General features: G+C 38.1%; 1 protein-coding gene across 1 annotated transcript in view; it reads right to left on the bottom strand.

The window, feature by feature from the left end:
* Positions 1-1,846: 1,846 nt before the first annotated feature.
* Positions 1,847-16,530, bottom strand: part of PI15 (peptidase inhibitor 15) — a 26,745-nt gene continuing 12,061 nt past the window's right edge. Inside the window, exons 3-6 of the mRNA XM_005429135.2 lie at positions 12,238-12,356; positions 11,894-12,026; positions 11,619-11,734; positions 1,847-7,852 (exon numbers count right to left, since the gene is read on the bottom strand). Of these exons, the coding sequence (XP_005429192.1) occupies positions 7,717-7,852; positions 11,619-11,734; positions 11,894-12,026; positions 12,238-12,356 (504 nt within the window). The 3' untranslated portion in view covers positions 1,847-7,716. The remainder of the gene's footprint in view (positions 7,853-11,618; positions 11,735-11,893; positions 12,027-12,237; positions 12,357-16,530) is intronic.

Genomic DNA, 16,530 nt, shown 5'->3' with positions numbered 1-16,530 from the left:
CATCTCTGATGTCAAGGGCACTGAGGATTTGCAGAATTAGAGATTAAGGCAAAACTTGTTCTAACTGCGCTCTCAGGCACTGCATGATTGCATGAAAAGGAAGTTGTCTGCCTCTCTCCTAGGCTGTAAATGGCTACAATGACACACTGACTATCTGTAGATATACAGGTATATCTGATTATTACCCTATGGACACATACTCTGTTGGCATGGTAGACACTTAAAAAATAAGGAAAACACAATTTCCTAGTTTACATGAGAGGTTCTCAGCCTGTCCATACCCATTGTGCAATTACAAAAGGGCCCACCAAACCATAGCACCACAATGAAATGTGGACTTGGTGCCTCCTGGCAAGAGTGATGTAATTTTTCCTGCCGTAATCACAGCTTAGAGCACCTCATTACATCTGAACTGTGGATTCCATAACTGCTTTCAGACTCCCACACTCTATCCTCATCTACTTTCCATACTGGTGAAATATACACATCAGCCTCTCCACGTTTTTGTTCCTCTTGGAGGAAAATCAATGTGTGAAGGCCAGATGGAAACCATGACTAGAAAATTGGAAGACTGAGACATGGCACTAAGTAGAAAACTTAAATTCTCAGTTCTGTTTCATTCTCAGATCTAGATAAAAGGACAACACAGAGAAAATGAAAAATACTCTAGAGGATTAATGTGTCTTAGCATTGTCTTTCCAAAAACTGCAGACCAATTCATAGATCATGAGAAAGAAGGGAGAGAGGCAAGAGAGAAAGAGAGAAAAAGAAACAAGTCTGTTGAGAAATAAGAAATTAGGCATAATCACGTTCTTTTTGTCACAGTCCAAACAATACTGGGCTCAGATGAGGAAGAGACTAGCAACACTGAATACTGTTGCTCAGATACTGACATTTGACAAAATCCCATTACAATTGCCCAGAGACTGCCAACAGCTTGTGCTGTATTTATTCAATTGTTCATAATATTAACCCCAATTTCTTTAAACTTCTACATCAGAAATAGGTGTGATAAAAATAATAAAATGTCATTATTCAAAAAAGTAGTATACGAGGGAAAATGCATGGTGGCATTCTGAAAGAATTTGATCTTCCTTCTATCCTTTCCTATATTCTGTAAGATTGCATCCTTCTGGCTGAATGTCTAAATGATACATAAAATAACTTAGTGTCATGCTGAATTTTAAGAAAAGTAGGTTTTTTGTGTCCAGCTTGTGATGGATGAACCAAAGAGAACCAAGGATTTAAACACTGAGTTGGAATAGCTTTTGTGATGCTAAGTCTAAGCATTTTAAAAATGCCTTTTCATCCTCCCTCTGTTCTCCCTTGTCCTCGTGACATAGGTTCCTTCTTATTTAAAAATTTCCGGGTTTTGCTTTCAAATGTAGCTTTTACAGCTCTAGTACAACATTGGGAGGAAGAATAATCATTCAGGAACAAAGAACTATTCTTTTTCTGACTGTAGCATGGTTCGTTTCATGGAAAAAAAAAACTTGGCCAATTGACTATCATTCCTCTGTGATTTTCTGTGGATATCTCCTTTGGTCACAGTTCAGATTTTTCTTCTTGGCCAGAGGCATGTAAGAAAACATACCCTGAACAGTAATTCTGATGAAGAGTTCCATCTCTCAACACAAAAAGACAGGCTCCTATCCATATGGGTGGATACATCAAGACAGATTTCAAGTACATAATGGAGCACCAGTGTAAAGCACATGCACTTATATAAATATATTAAAACTGAATTAAAATTCAGTTTAGATCTGTCCTTTACTGTTTCCCTGAAAACTTGCCTTCTTCAGGGTACAAATGGAAAAAGGAAACAACAAAAGATGTCTCAAAACAGTGTCAATTGTAAATATTGATAATTTTACTTATTTATTTAAATGCATAGATGTTACAAAATATATCAAAATGATGTACAGTTTCATAGCATTAGAAGTTGAAACAGGGATACAAATTTATATCTCAGGTATAACATATATATATAGTGTCATATGACAACACGAAAGAAATGATACATTGGTAAGTTCACTGCAACACGTGTTAGACAACAAGGTTTCTTCTCCAAAAAACCAGATACAAGCCCACCCACACAATTATCAAAAAAACCTGAACAAGAAAAATGAAAATAATGAGAGGGGGGGAAAGAGCATTTCACTCTACAAACACTGAACTTTTTTTTACATGGGTTCAGATTAAAAAGCATAGAAATATACTTATTTTCCAATCTCCAGCATCTTTAAGCCTCAGAAAAATATGTCCTTGTTGCATATGGAAAAAAGCATCTGTAGGTGGTTTGCTTCTTAAATGAATCCTACCTTTAAGCACCATTTCAATTACGTTAGAGCACCCTACATGAAACAAAGCTGTTTAACTCCTAAGAGCTATTGATTCCAACATTACCATTCACTCTTAAGGAAGAATTTTATTACTTTAAACGCCATATCTAAGATACTTCCTGACTTACAGGATGGTCTATTGAAGCTGTAGTGAGATAGCAGCATGATGAAAAGCCAGTGATTTGAATGACAATGGCTTTTGTGAGCTAAACATATAACCTGAGAGATATTCCCTCTCTTTCCTGCTGGCCAAAATAACCCTAAGTACAATTTATATGCACTTTCAATATGAAAGTGCATGTAATTTTTAAAGAATTTATTAAAGTATTTAAAAGAATTTACAATCTTATTACTCAATGATAACATGCCAAAATCTTCTTCCACTCTGAATTTTGTCTTTTGTCAGAAGGAGATAATGAATTGCAACCATTTCAGTCTGGATTTCTCACACTCAGGGGAACTCAACAGAATGTGGATAACAATCAAAGCTTTCTATCTGTTCCACTGACTTCTGTGAATTTAAAAATGCATTGCCTTTTAATTATTTTCTAACAGAAAATAACTCTACCCTGAGGGTGAGTTGGGAAATGAAGGCCAAGCAGAAAGAAAGTATTGAAATTACCAATAGTAACCAATCTCATTCATCATTTCTTGAATCAACCAGATAGACTGTTGCCCATTTGTTGAATTAATCAGATGGGTAATTGCTATTTTTTCTTAATTTTTCAAACTATTTTCTATTGAAAGAAAGCAGTTGGAGAAGGTTATGGCTATTTCAGGCTTCTATTGATAGAGTTTCAACATTCTTCTTGCAAATTTAAACAAGAAGTTTGTGCACTTTGAGACCACCAGACCAAATATGTATGATCTGAGAACTGGAGCATACAAATTTTCAATTCTGCAGTTTTAAAAAGCACCACAAAAATTTTTTGTGCTTGTATTCCAAGACCATCTCATTCTAGAACGGGAAAGCAAGAGTTTTGTCTTAAAAACTTAGCAGCAATGGGCAGATTGCAACAGTAATTTGGGCCCTTAAAATTTTACTGGGGCTCATCATAGCATAGTATCTGAGTAATAAGGCTTCCCACACCCTGGGTTTTAAGAACTATATCTGACTTAACACTTTTAAAAATTCTTCTGGCATCTGAATAACTCTGTTTTACCTCATACTCATAAAACTCTGTATGTTAGGTAGTCATCAGATAATAAAACTGTAATTGAATTCTGTACTTACAAATCATATAAAACTAAGAAATGGTGGAGTTCTGCACTGCACCTCTTTTCTCAAAGGAAACAGACAAAATCATGCGTCTCTAAAATCAAGGCCAAAAACTTTAGATTTGCGTTTGTTTTCAAAAAATCCCAGAACCTCTTGGATTCCTAGGTAAGGAGTAGAGGCATTCTCAACCACAAGAGGGCATCCATGCTTGCAACCCAATCCTCAGGGAGGATGTATAAACATATATATTTATCACCTATCATACACCTATCCACCTACCCACAGATACAGACATGGAAATAAACACAGATGTATCTCTTTCCATGCAGCCACAGTACTTTTGCTCTGGGAGGGTTCCTCTTTCCAAGCCCCATGGTATTTCCCAGTATTAATAGGGGATGGCATATGAAGTCTAATTTTGGTGTTCACAAAGCTCTCATGGAGTCCAATTCTTCATTCTGCAGAAGTTATATTGAAAGTCCTCTGGTTTTCTCTGAGATGTGATCAAACTCACCTCGAATTCAGAAGGAAAAAAACTGATCTCAAAGAATAGATCCCAAGGATAAGTGTGCAAGGTCAAGCCCAGATTTTCTGAAGTAATTTATTTTTCAGAGAGATGATCTGGAATCACTAAAACTTGCTCAGCATCAATCTGAAGTCATGATTCTCAGAGGTCTTAGTCTCCCCATAATTTGTTCCACAAGCACTTGCCTGTTGTGAGGAGGGGAGGGTACTGTTTGTTTTGGTTTTGAACTGGAATACATTTTCTTCTCTGATGCACATAAAACTCTTATTAGAGCCTGAAACAACCATAAAAAAGAACTCCAAAAGCAAATATGACTTAGTGGCAAGTTATATGTTTAGCTGAAAAAGATCTCACAAACACTGGAGTGTATATGGCAATAGTTCCACAAAAAATAATCTGTAACTTCAGCACCAGAACACAGAGGTTAGCACCAAAAGGTATCAATGGCTACCCATCACCTTAGATGTTTAAATGACGCAAAAAGTCACAAGCAGATATTATTATAAACAGCTGCACTCAATAATTAATTATATCAATTTTGTTATATCGTTTTTTACTCTTACATCTCTCACAGTATTTTGACAAAAAATAATTTTTGCCTTATTTTAGCTTGCGCGTACTTTTACAATTTTATATTTAGAACAGAAGTCTGAGCTAATTTCTCTGTCTTTAAAGGCACACCCCTCTGCTGAGAAGAAATTAGTACTTCAAGGCCATCAGAATAGCAACTGGAGGTGGTTTGCCTCAGCATGGCCTTGAACTCATCAAGCTCAGCATGCATTAGAGCTGCCACAGACATCTGAAGTCTTCTGCATGTTTCAGTGCTTTTTTTTGTAGCAGCACTTGGTGTCAGGTAGTCAGTCAGGAAGCACTGGCACTGGCAATCAAAATAGAGCTTTACTGGCATTGTCATTACCTGGCCCAAGAGCAAAAAGATAATAAAAACTGGGGCAATTCAAATAGGCAGTACAGAAAGGCCTTCCACTTTAAAGTGGAAGTTTCATGTGGCAATCAAATATCTGATGATCTGTAAACCTCTCTGTTAAATGAAACATATTCAGCTAATGCTTGAGTGCTTGAGGCTGGTTTTATCAGGAGCTGCTCATATGAAATAGCTTATTTCCAGATCATATTTTGCTGCTGTCAATTACAGTGTGATTACAATAGTTAATCCCTAGCACCATCATGGGATGTTGTGAAAAAACCTGCATACCTGTTTCTTAAAAGCAAAGTTTTCTATATTCACAGAAAACAAAATATTCCACAAAATCAAGGTATTTGTAGCAACTTAAAAAGTAACAGATATGATAACATATATACCCGTGATAATAATTTCAGCTGAATTACAGAATTATAAATTAATTTACAATGTCTAGTCCTGTTTGGAAAGTGTAACATACAATATACAAGTTGCAAGTTTCAAAGTGCATAGTCATTTATTGTTAGACCTACTGTTGTAGGTTTCATGGCTTAACCTGAAATTTTTCTTATGCTCTGCTTCCTATTTGTATTTCAAAAATAAAAATACTGAAAATGGCTAGATGCACTGCTTTAACTGTTCCGTCTTTACCTCTATAGAAGATTTCTTATGCAGAACAAAAATGCATTTTTCACCTGCACCTTCGTCAACAACTGTGCTGACTGAGGGGCAAGTCACCCACCAAGTAGTTTTGTCTCACTCATTTACTTCAGTGTGTACACAGATCTTGCAAAGAGGCTGTCTTTCACTCCCAAAACAGGACTGGCTTTTACTCTGCCAAAGTATTTGACTGATTGAATACTGTTCAAGTCCAAACTCCTCTGAAAACAAAAGGAAAAATGTTTATATTGTACCTGTCAGGATAAAAGTTAGTAGAATATTACAGCGAGTTATCCTTTTACAACATGGACACATCTAAAGGCAATATGCCTGTCTAGTTCTTGTCCTGTCAGATACAGAAGTGTCACTAACCAGAAATATCTGAAGAGCCACAGATCAGCTGCTGGCGTTCTCTGAGGGATCAGAGTACAGACAGATAGAGAGGGGCTGCTACATTTCATACCCTATACAGCCTGTCCCAGATATTTTGCTGACAAAAAGAATGACTAATGTGAAGAATTCAAATTCTCATCTTTATTTTTCTATCACCAGCATGTTACTTCATATTCTGGTGACAGACTATCTCCAATACCCTAAAAAGACTGAATTAGTGACTTAAAGATACATACATATGTAGCTCTAGTGAAATTATCCTCTGTTGTTCCACTTGCTCTACTCAGTATTGCTTTTCAAAGTTCATAAATTTCAGAGGTCTAAATGTAGCAGTGCAAGTAGACTAAACACTTATATTTAAAGTGGAGTACATGCTGCCCTGTAACAACTTAAAGCCAAAATTCAAGGCTATTTCAATGACCTAGTAACAGTGGCAGTCATTTGATCTCTTCCATTTAATAATCTGTTTTTCAAGAAAAGTACCTGTATAATATTTTGGTTTTAATGTCTCTATTAGGCACTCATAAGACATTCAGGTTTTGGCAGAAAGTTTTTGGCAGATTTGGTTTTTAATAATGCACACAGATATTTTCAGGAAACAGTGTAATATATTTTTAATGGACACTGGCAATTGCTTTAGAAATTTGGAATTTTTGTAAAACATCTACATAAATTTTAAAGATCCCTAGGGTCTTCTATTTAGAAATCTTCCTACCTGTTTTTAGGTCTGATGTCTCCTGATTCTCAATTGAATTTCAGTCAGAGGGATAACATATATACTGGTAAACCTATAGTGTAAAGACCACTATGGATGTCATGTATGGATGTATATTGTTTTGTAGCAATATATTTCTTCCTGTAAAAGAATGAATATACTCCTGCAAAGCACCATTATAGAACTATGACTGTGTTCAGAAACACAGGAAGGTAGAGTCAAGCTGTGCTGTTATACCAGTATTTTTACAGTGATGTAGCCTTCTTTTTAGATAAGACTTTAGGCACGTGAGTTAACAGCCACTGCATTTTAGTCAGTGTGATTCCTCATTCTCTTTAATACTCCTGTCTGCACACAGACATGTGATAGCAGCAGCCATGTGCTGAACTCTTGAAACACCATAAACGAATTGATGCTGTGCATGAGGTAGGTAATATCCTGCAGTTTCTCTTGCACATATGTTTTTCTCTGCTCAGTGTCCCACTGACATTGCAGGTGAAAGCACAGGTGTAAACAGGAGGAACCATTGGGAGTGTGAGGACAATTTGTTCCTTTGCATGTCACACTCCATTTTTAAAGCACAATATTAAACAATGACCCTTCTCTTTCTACAGTTATTATTTTTAAAAGGAAGTCATATTCTGTCTTCTGATGTGCTTTTACTATAATCTAATCTTCAGGAAACTATACTTGCTAAGATTAAAATGAGTTTACTCTCCTTTAACAAAATGTTAATCTGAAAGGGATAATGCGAGTCGTAAATCCCAAAGTGTTAAAACCAAATTATACTGTACTTTGAAAGCTAATTATACAAAAGCATACAAAAAGAAAATATCAGAGTATTATTACAATATCTCTCTATATATAATATGTGCAAAATTCAATACACAAGGTTCTTGTTACTCATCTGTGGGTTTTCTTTAAAATAATGTTAATCTTAACTTATTTAAACCAGTATAAGTAGTTTGATGTTACTCCTGGGAAACAAAGATTGTCGATACAAGAACCTCCATAGCTTGGAGGACAAGCTGAACATGGAACTCCAACTTTATATGGTGCTTCTCCAATCCAGTTCCCCCTGAAAATAAAAAATTAAACAGAATGCTTAATAATTTCAGTGGAAGAAAAAAAAAATCATCAGCCATACTTGTTTTGAGTGACTAAAGTTAATGTCGCCATTGATATCTCATAAATGCTCTGTTACTAAAAACATGACATTAGTTCATTGCTGTTGTTTACTGATAAACATTGATCTAGCAATTCCCAAGAGCAGGAAAATGACCATGTGAATCCAGGCCAGCAATAGCCATTCCACATCCTTTAGTCTCAGTGAAGTTCCAGTCTTCTTGGTTTTGCTACAACCAAGTGATTTTTGGTTCTCTGATCTCATGACAGAGAATTTTTTACTGGGGATCTATATTTACAAAAAATAGCAAAATAAACAATGGTGCAAGGTTTTCCTTGAGCACGTTTTTCTCTGGCAGTTATCTTAAAAGCTTGTGCTTTGTAGATGGATAAACAAACTGAGTGAAATCTTACTCTTAGGTTGCACCAGCCTATATTCACATGGTGAAGCTCTGAGACTGAACTCATGATTAGAGAAAAAGAAAGAAAAAACTATTAAAAGGAACTGGACTGGGGCATTGTCAGAGGTCTCACAGATGCAAATGAGAGCAGAAGTAGGGTGTTTGGTGAAGAGAGGTGTGCAATAGACCCTAGGGAGAAAGGGCTACAAAGTCTGGAGAGTGATCATATGAAAAGAGGTAACTCTGAAACATCTAGGAACATCTGAAAAACACATCCAGACTTAAAGGGGTTTATGTAAACCACGGACTTTTAGAGAATCGTGTAACACTCATGATGTAGGCAGAAAGTTAAAATTAGATTTTTATTTAAATGTTATGTCTCACAGAGCAGAGAACTTTCCTTTAGTTTGCATGTGACATGGAATAGCTGTGAGTAATGCAATTATTTATGAAACATTTTGTCATTCCCCACCTCCCAGCCAGTAACACTGGATCAAAAGCCTTAGTCTGGGTTGTGCCTTGGAAGAAAATAGGAATCTCAAATAATTTGCTCATTCCTACTTCTCTTCCAAATGAGTACAGCAGGCTAAGTGCTCAGGAAATATATTTAGTCTGATAACAGATATGGAAATTCGGAGTTTGCTCAAAACTGCTTTCTGCTTAATTTTCTATGCAACACATGGCGGATTTGTGTGAGACTGCTGGATAATCTGGGGCCTCTCTAAACTACAATCATCCTCCTTAACTTCAGGGGATTTGCACTCATTTCAGAAGCATAAATATTTTTCCATGTTACAGCATGGCATCAGTGAAAATTACTGGAGTTCTAAATCCTAAATCTTTGCCAAATTCCAATCTTAGTAACAGATTGGGGCTGTAATATTCACTCCTTTCCTCTTTAGAGGAGTTTCTGGTATGCTGGTTACTCAGAAGGACACAGACTTTACTGAGTGGCAAAGAGACTTCTGTGTGTGCCCAAGGACCCTAAGCCCAATGTCCTCAACTCAATTAAATCTAGAAATACAAAATTAATCCAGGGAAGATCATTCAATATAATTTTTGTGACCCTGCAAGAAGTAGATGTGAAAATCATGATTCCACTTCCTGTGACTGAAAAGTGTGCTCAATATCTCACACAGAGAAAGAGCTTGCAACTTCAAGCTTTGGTTAGCTGTGTGAGAAGCTGTGGGATTTTTAGATTCAGAAAATATAAAATGTCATTAATTCATTGCTAGCTGATACACAAACACTAAATGAGTTTCCAAAAATGCCTAATGTATGAATCCATTTTATTCCAATATATGAAAATGAGATAAGTATTCCAGAAAGCTTATCATTTTAATTTTTTTTTTTCAAATTAGGATAGATAAAAAAACTGTCTTAGAATCTTTGATTTTATCTTGTCCATGTTGTGGAGCTATAAGTCAGATAGAGTCTTTGCTGCCTATTCTTTGCTCCCTCACATTCACTTCTTACCATCCTTTTCTAGTAAATATTAAAGACAAAAGGACAGAGAAATCTCCTTGATTTCCAAAGGTGGTTATTTCCCCAAGTAAATTTTCTTACAAAATCCTATCTCTTTTTCAGTTGCAAAACCTTTAAAAATTCTTTTTACTCATGTAACAGCTACAGTAATGACCTATTCTTGCATATTCTTTACCACAAATGGACCTGTGCCACCAAGAGTTTATGGAAAACATGCTCAGTTAATCACACTGAGGCTCCTATACAGAACTGTGTCTTTGCCCAATACACAGTCAGAGCAAGCAGCCACTTACACTATCTGTGCAGCTTTTGCAACAGGGGTGCAAACCAGACTGCAAATTGAAACTCTCCCAGAGCCACACTTTACCGACTCATTCTGCACCCAAAGGCAAGCTTGGGATGATGTCTAGGAAATGCTCGCAGAAAATTAATTTCTGCATTTCAACCTAACACCGACCTCTGCAAATTATGGGATATATGGCCACCTATGGGCATCTGTGAGCTGTATTTTAACAGACCCTAATATGGAAGGCAAGATGAGATAGATTTTCACACATGGAGCTTAGGCTGATGGACTTTATATGAAAGCAATGCTAGCATGGTCATAAACAAAGGTATTCTGTGGGCAACAACACGCATCAAAGGATGAATTACAAAATTATTTGGGTTGGAAGGAACCTTAAGGACAAACGAGTTCCAAACCCATTGCCACAGGAAGGGAACCTCTCACTGGACCAGGGTGCTCAGAACACCATCCTGTCCAGTCTTGAATAACTCCAGGGATGGGGAGTCCACAACCTCTCTGGGTAAACTGTTCCAGCGTCTCACCACCTCACAGGAAAGGATTTCTTCCTAATGTCTAATCCACACCCACCTAGCTTAAGCTAAGGCCATTCCCTCTTGTCCTATCACTACATGCCCTTGTGAAAAGTCCCTCTCCAGCTTTCTTGTACAGCTCCTTTAGGTACCAACAGGTTGATACAAGATCTCTCTGGAGCCTTCTCCTTTCCAGGCTGAACAGCCTCAACTCTCTCAGCCTGCCTTCATAAACGAGCGATTCTAGCCCTGATTAACTTAGTGGCTCTCCTCTGGACCTGCTCTAACAGATCCATGTCTTTCTTGTGCTAACAAAGACATAATTGGATGCAGCTCTCCAGATGGAGAGCAAAGTAGAGGAAAAGAATCACTTTCTGGGCACATCTCTCTTGATGCAGCCCAGGCTATGGTTGGGTTTCTGGGCTGCATGAATGCCCTGGTAAGTCAAATGGAGTTTTTCATCTACAAACACCCACAAGTCCTTTCATCTACAAACACCCACAAATCCTTCTCCTCGGAGCTGTTATCAATTCATTCTCTACCCAGCCTGTACCTGTGCTTGGATTAACCCGGTCTAGGTGTATTTGGCCTTACTGAATTTCTTAAGGTTTGCACAGGCCCACCTGTCAATAAATCAAGAGCCTGATCTAGAGTGGGATTGCCTACCCAAGGAAGTCTAGTCCACCATGCCTATCTATAAAAGAGTGAAGAAATAAGGAATTCAAAGTAAAGGGAAGTCAGCACAAAGAAGGAAGAAAATAATAATAATAATAACAGCAATAACAGAAAACCAGTTTTTTGTTTTGTTCCACACACATCAAGTTGATTCCTTTTCCTCCTTGTACACTGGAGTCATACATTTCCATATGTTCAGATGGAAAGCTTGAACAAAGGAGCAGCCCACAGAAAAAGCACAAAGAGAGGTCATGCTGCTGAAAAAGAAGTAAGCAGTCCTATGAGAGGACCAAAACATGCACAAAGTGTAAAAATAAACAAAAATAAAAGAGAGCAACTCACTTTGGGGCATAGTTGCATACCAAGTAAACAGCTCGCCGCCAAACAGATCCCCAGACGTTCATATTGTGGCATGTGTGGATTGCGCAGCCTATACGATTGGAAGTGGCCCAAACCATCTGAATAAATATTTATTATTGGTGAAGTCCAAATTGAAAAGGAAAATACATACATTTATAGATATACACATACATTTATTTGAGAGAGAGGCGTATAAATACATCATAGGAAAGTTTAGCTTTGGACATGAGATTTTGAATAGAGGAAATTTATATAACCTGTGTGTAATGGGTGCACATGGGTCCATAACATCGCATCGGGCACCTAGGGTTGCAATCTTGAGGATAAGGGAAAGCATAATCCTTCACCTCATCATACCATGGCTTTACCAGCTGGAGAATAGATCGATACCTGGAAAGAAAAGAAAGAAAAAAATGTCATTTTAGATTTCGCTTCACATCATCACAGTATTAAGCAATAATATTCTTCAGCAAAGGAACACTGGCAGATATAGATAATTCTACAGATATAGACATAGAATACTGGATGACACTTGCATCCATCCAAGATCTGGATTGCTCAAAGGCTGACAAAATAATTGCTTTGTAGGGTAACCTCTTACCTTCCAGTTCTTACTGACAGGTTTTGGCCCAAAAATCTCAGAAGATAGGAAGGACCATGGTCCCAAATGCATGTAGCAGCCCAAGCCTCAGCAGATTTGGCAAGAGTTTCATCCCAAACCTGACAAAATAAAGTATCCTTAGCAGTAGAACAGAAAAAAAAGCATATCATGATCATAGTGCTAGAACAAAAGAAGCAAATACCTTAACTCACAAATATACCATCATGATACATCAGATCTGGAACTAAGAAGAGAACTGTGGAGCAGCATGTACAGAATCCAGCGAGATTTGCCCTACTGCTGGACAGAATTCCTGCCCAAATCATTAGAGGAAGCCAAGTATTCTGATCTCTCCCTTTTTTTCTGGAAAAGCCCTTCATGAAACAGGCATTCTCCCACCATTTTCCCTTCTGTGTTGATGAGATCCATCTGTGGAGAGGAGTGAAATGTTGGCTGGGACTCAGATAGAAAGTGAAGGAGAGGAACACAGGGAATAACAATTCAGCATAGGTATTACATACCCCACAAAACCCCAACACATTGGAAATGGGACCTCAGGAACATCTATAGCCAGAGCCAATGTGTGTGGCAGCTCTTCATACTTGAGGCCACAAGGTCAAGAAAGGGTTTCCACAAAGGCAAAGACTATGGATAGTTTCCAAGTACAGTATGGATTTCACTACTTTATTCTGCACAGGAACTGGCATTGCTCACTGCCTGATATAAAAAAGATAACAGCTCTGTAAGAATAGACAACTTGACTTCTTAAGTTCCCCAATGATTGGAACATGACACGTGAACTTAAACAGCGTCTCCTTTATATGCTTTTCCTGCTCAATTACATGCTTGATGTGTAACTCTGCTGTTTTCTCCACAGCAAAACAGGTTTGTCTCTGAAATAATGGAGATATTGGCAACAGAAAATACAGCACCACTGGAACTCCTGATAAAGATATCTCACTGTTACATTACAAGAGCACACAAATCTTAGTATATCTTAGTGTTTAAAGGATACCCAAGTAGGCTGTAGATTCTGGAATTACGTGTATATTTGGAATACCCTTCTTGGAGTGTTTAGGTGCAGAATAGTTGTAGTGAATTACAAGTAGAAAGGCAGAACAGAATGTGTTAAAATTGTTTATGTAGACCATCAGTGCTTTTTAAACACAAACATAAACTCATATATCTTGAGTGGTTATGAAATAAAGAGTATGCTCTCTAAGGCATGAAATAAGAGGCAAAGTCAGAAATTAACTTATCAAAAGATAAAGTGGCCCACATCACAAATATTTTCTGTACTATGAGCTAAAAATAATTTTTAACACTGTGTTCAGCTTTAATTTCACAAACCTGAAGAGTGAAAAGACAGCTCATTGACTAGGACAATAATTCCTGCCCTTACTCTAATAGTTTGTGACATTTCTCTTAGCGAGAAGGACAAAATTTAGTAAATGTTATGAAATTGCTAGACCACTTAACCAAGATTTTGCAAATATGGAGTGGATAAGGTACCTCGATTAAAGATGAAGAAGCACAATAGAGACCAGTACATTCTCCTTAACAGAAATCATTTTCCATTCGAGTGGAACCACCTTAGGGATGGTAAAATGGGTGGCGCATAAAGAAGAAAAGGCCTATTTTACAACTGTTCAGAAAATTTCCAGGACGAAGTCAAATCAAATTGCTAGTACAAGGACAAAAGACAAGCAGAAGAAGAAGCATGCTACAAAGGAATACTCTTCAAGCCAGGGAACTGGCTTCAAGCCTAACTTGGTTACACCTCAGCCCTGAAAAATTATGGGAGTTTCTTGGAGGAGTTGGAGATAAAAAATCCAAAACCCAGGATATGCTCTAGGGCCCAAGGCAAAGAAAACTGTGCATAGACATTTCTTCTGCTTTGTATCTCTGCCACTAAGTTTACTAGCTGCATGTGGCCGGTGTATAAAAATCCCTTTATAATCCCTGTGGTACAGCAGTGGTCCCAAAAAGAGGGCTTAAAGAGTAGGTACAAACATAAAAGTGTGTCTGGGGAGCGTGCCTGAGAGGCTGGGGCCACAGCCAGTGTTTGGAGCCTGCCCAGGCCCAGGGGAGCAGAGGAGCTCACGGATCCAGCATGTGGGTCCAAACACAGCTGCCTGGTGTGCATCCATAAGGGGCTGCTCTGCCAGGACTGTGACACCCCATAAACACCCTCCTTTGCTGGGATTAATCACACTTTTGGCACGAGTGCTCCTGCCAGGAGGCTGAACATGAGGTTTGCGTGCTTGCTCCCAAGCGCCCTGTCTGCACTCCCGCAGTAATCTAAACGTGCACTGTGTTCGCACAAAGAGCGCCAGCATCCTGACTTCCACCCAGCACATTTTTGTGTACTGAACTGCCTCGCAAAATAGCATGTTAGGTGTTTGAAAAAAATGTGAAGAATGGACTAGGTTTTCACTATTAACACTCTCTAGGCAAGGTACAGTCCCTGCCTTGGACAGCAAGGTCATTTCTAGTTCACTTTTGCTTCTCAGCTTCATTTCTGGTTATCAGGAATCATCTGCAACACTGAATTAGTAAAGCTTTGAGTTGTTGTTTCTAACTCAGTTAAAATGTTGTGAGTTTTTCATGTATAGTGCACTCTGCTTTCCATTATCTATTCACTCTTGATCCCTCTCTGGACAGATCAAATTTCTGGCAAAAAAAAAAAAAAAAACCAAAAAAATAGAAACAAGGAGAAGGAAAATAACTACTGACTAAGGGATAAGGGGGAGGGATGCATATGCAGAATCTTTAAATTTCCTCCATTCCTTCATTAGCAGGCTGGTGAAAAACTTCTACAGAGTCCTCTACAGCTATGTAAATCACTTGTTTTTCATGGGAGAAGTTAAATGCCTCACCTTCCTTATTAAATTCATTTTTTCAGATGAAAAGGTGGTCTCAGTCCTTTTAGGACTAGATGATCACCAGAAGAAGAGAATACATAAGGGAGATCTTATAGAATCTTTCAGCACCTGAAGTGAACCTACAAAATAGCTTGAAAGAGACTTTTTGCACTGGGATCAAGATATAGGACAAGAGAGAATGGCTTAAAGCTGAAGGAGGCTAGGTTTAGATTGGATATTAGGAAGAAATTCTTTGGTGTGAGGTTGGTGAGGCAATGAAACAGGTTGCCCAGAGAAGTTGTGGATGCCCCATCCCTGGAAGCGTTCAAGGCCGGATAGAGCTGTGAGCAAACTGGTCTAGTAGAATGTGTTCCTGCCCACGGCAGGAGAGTTGGAATTGGATGATCTTTGAGATTCTGTCCAACCCAAACCATTCTATGCTTCTATAAAAAGGCAAACAATTAATATAGGCTGAAAGTGAAAAATACTATCTCGTTATGAATCAAAATATTGTAAGAGACTGTGACATTAGTTCACCCTTTCAAAAAAATCGGATCCTGAGTCCACAGTGGTACTTACTTTTATCACAGTTAAGACCCCCTGTTTTGGGCATGTAAGAGAACAGAGCAAAGACATTTGGATTTTAAAGCCATGTGGCTTCATTATGTGTACACAGATAAATAGCATACCAAGAAATGCAAATATATCATAGAAAGTGAAACCTGAAAGTAACTTGAAAGTGAGAGGGACAGTTTCTGTACAAGGAGAAATTAAAAAGCTCAAGCTAATTAGCAAAGAATTTAAAAGAAACAGAGTGATAAACAAAATTACAAACTGAAATACAGGCAATGCAGTGTTCCTATTAAACACATCCTTTAAAGCTGCCTGACATGAACACAAAATTGTAAAAGAGAAAAAGGAAAAATATTTCCATACTCAGTGGGTTAAGATCTAAGAAGGTGACTCATCCTGAAATGCTGATCATGCAAACTCCCAGTGCCAAAATATGATCATCCACAGCCTGGGGACAGCTAATCTTCATTTGCTAGGTTGCAAGTAGTTGAGGAAGAAGACACCTTCTATCCAGTATAAAGATGCCCCCCAAACTCCAGATCACTGATTTGGTCCAGCATGGAAACCTTCCCACTTCTCAACCAGGTCTAACTGAGCCACAATAGAGTTAAAGCCTGTCACCACACTGCCACTGACAACTTGAAATTAACATCCTTTGGCCAATTTATTTTTCTTTCTTGAGCCAAAGATTATTTTCCTAGAAAGCTCTCTGACTGTGCTCTCTGTACTGCTCCCTGCAAAACAACACTTCCAAACTGCATCTCAAGGAACAGGGCACTGTTTCTACATGGGGAGTTTCAACATCTGAGACCACTTCATGAGGCAGCTCTGGAGTGTTCTCTGCACTCACACAGCA

The sequence above is a fragment of the Geospiza fortis genome, unplaced genomic scaffold, assembly GCF_000277835.1.
Source record: "Geospiza fortis unplaced genomic scaffold, GeoFor_1.0 scaffold1831, whole genome shotgun sequence".
Lineage (NCBI taxonomy): Eukaryota > Metazoa > Chordata > Aves > Passeriformes > Thraupidae > Geospiza > Geospiza fortis.
Note: the sequence above shows the minus strand (reverse complement) of the source record. Positions and strands in the feature narration are given on the sequence as shown.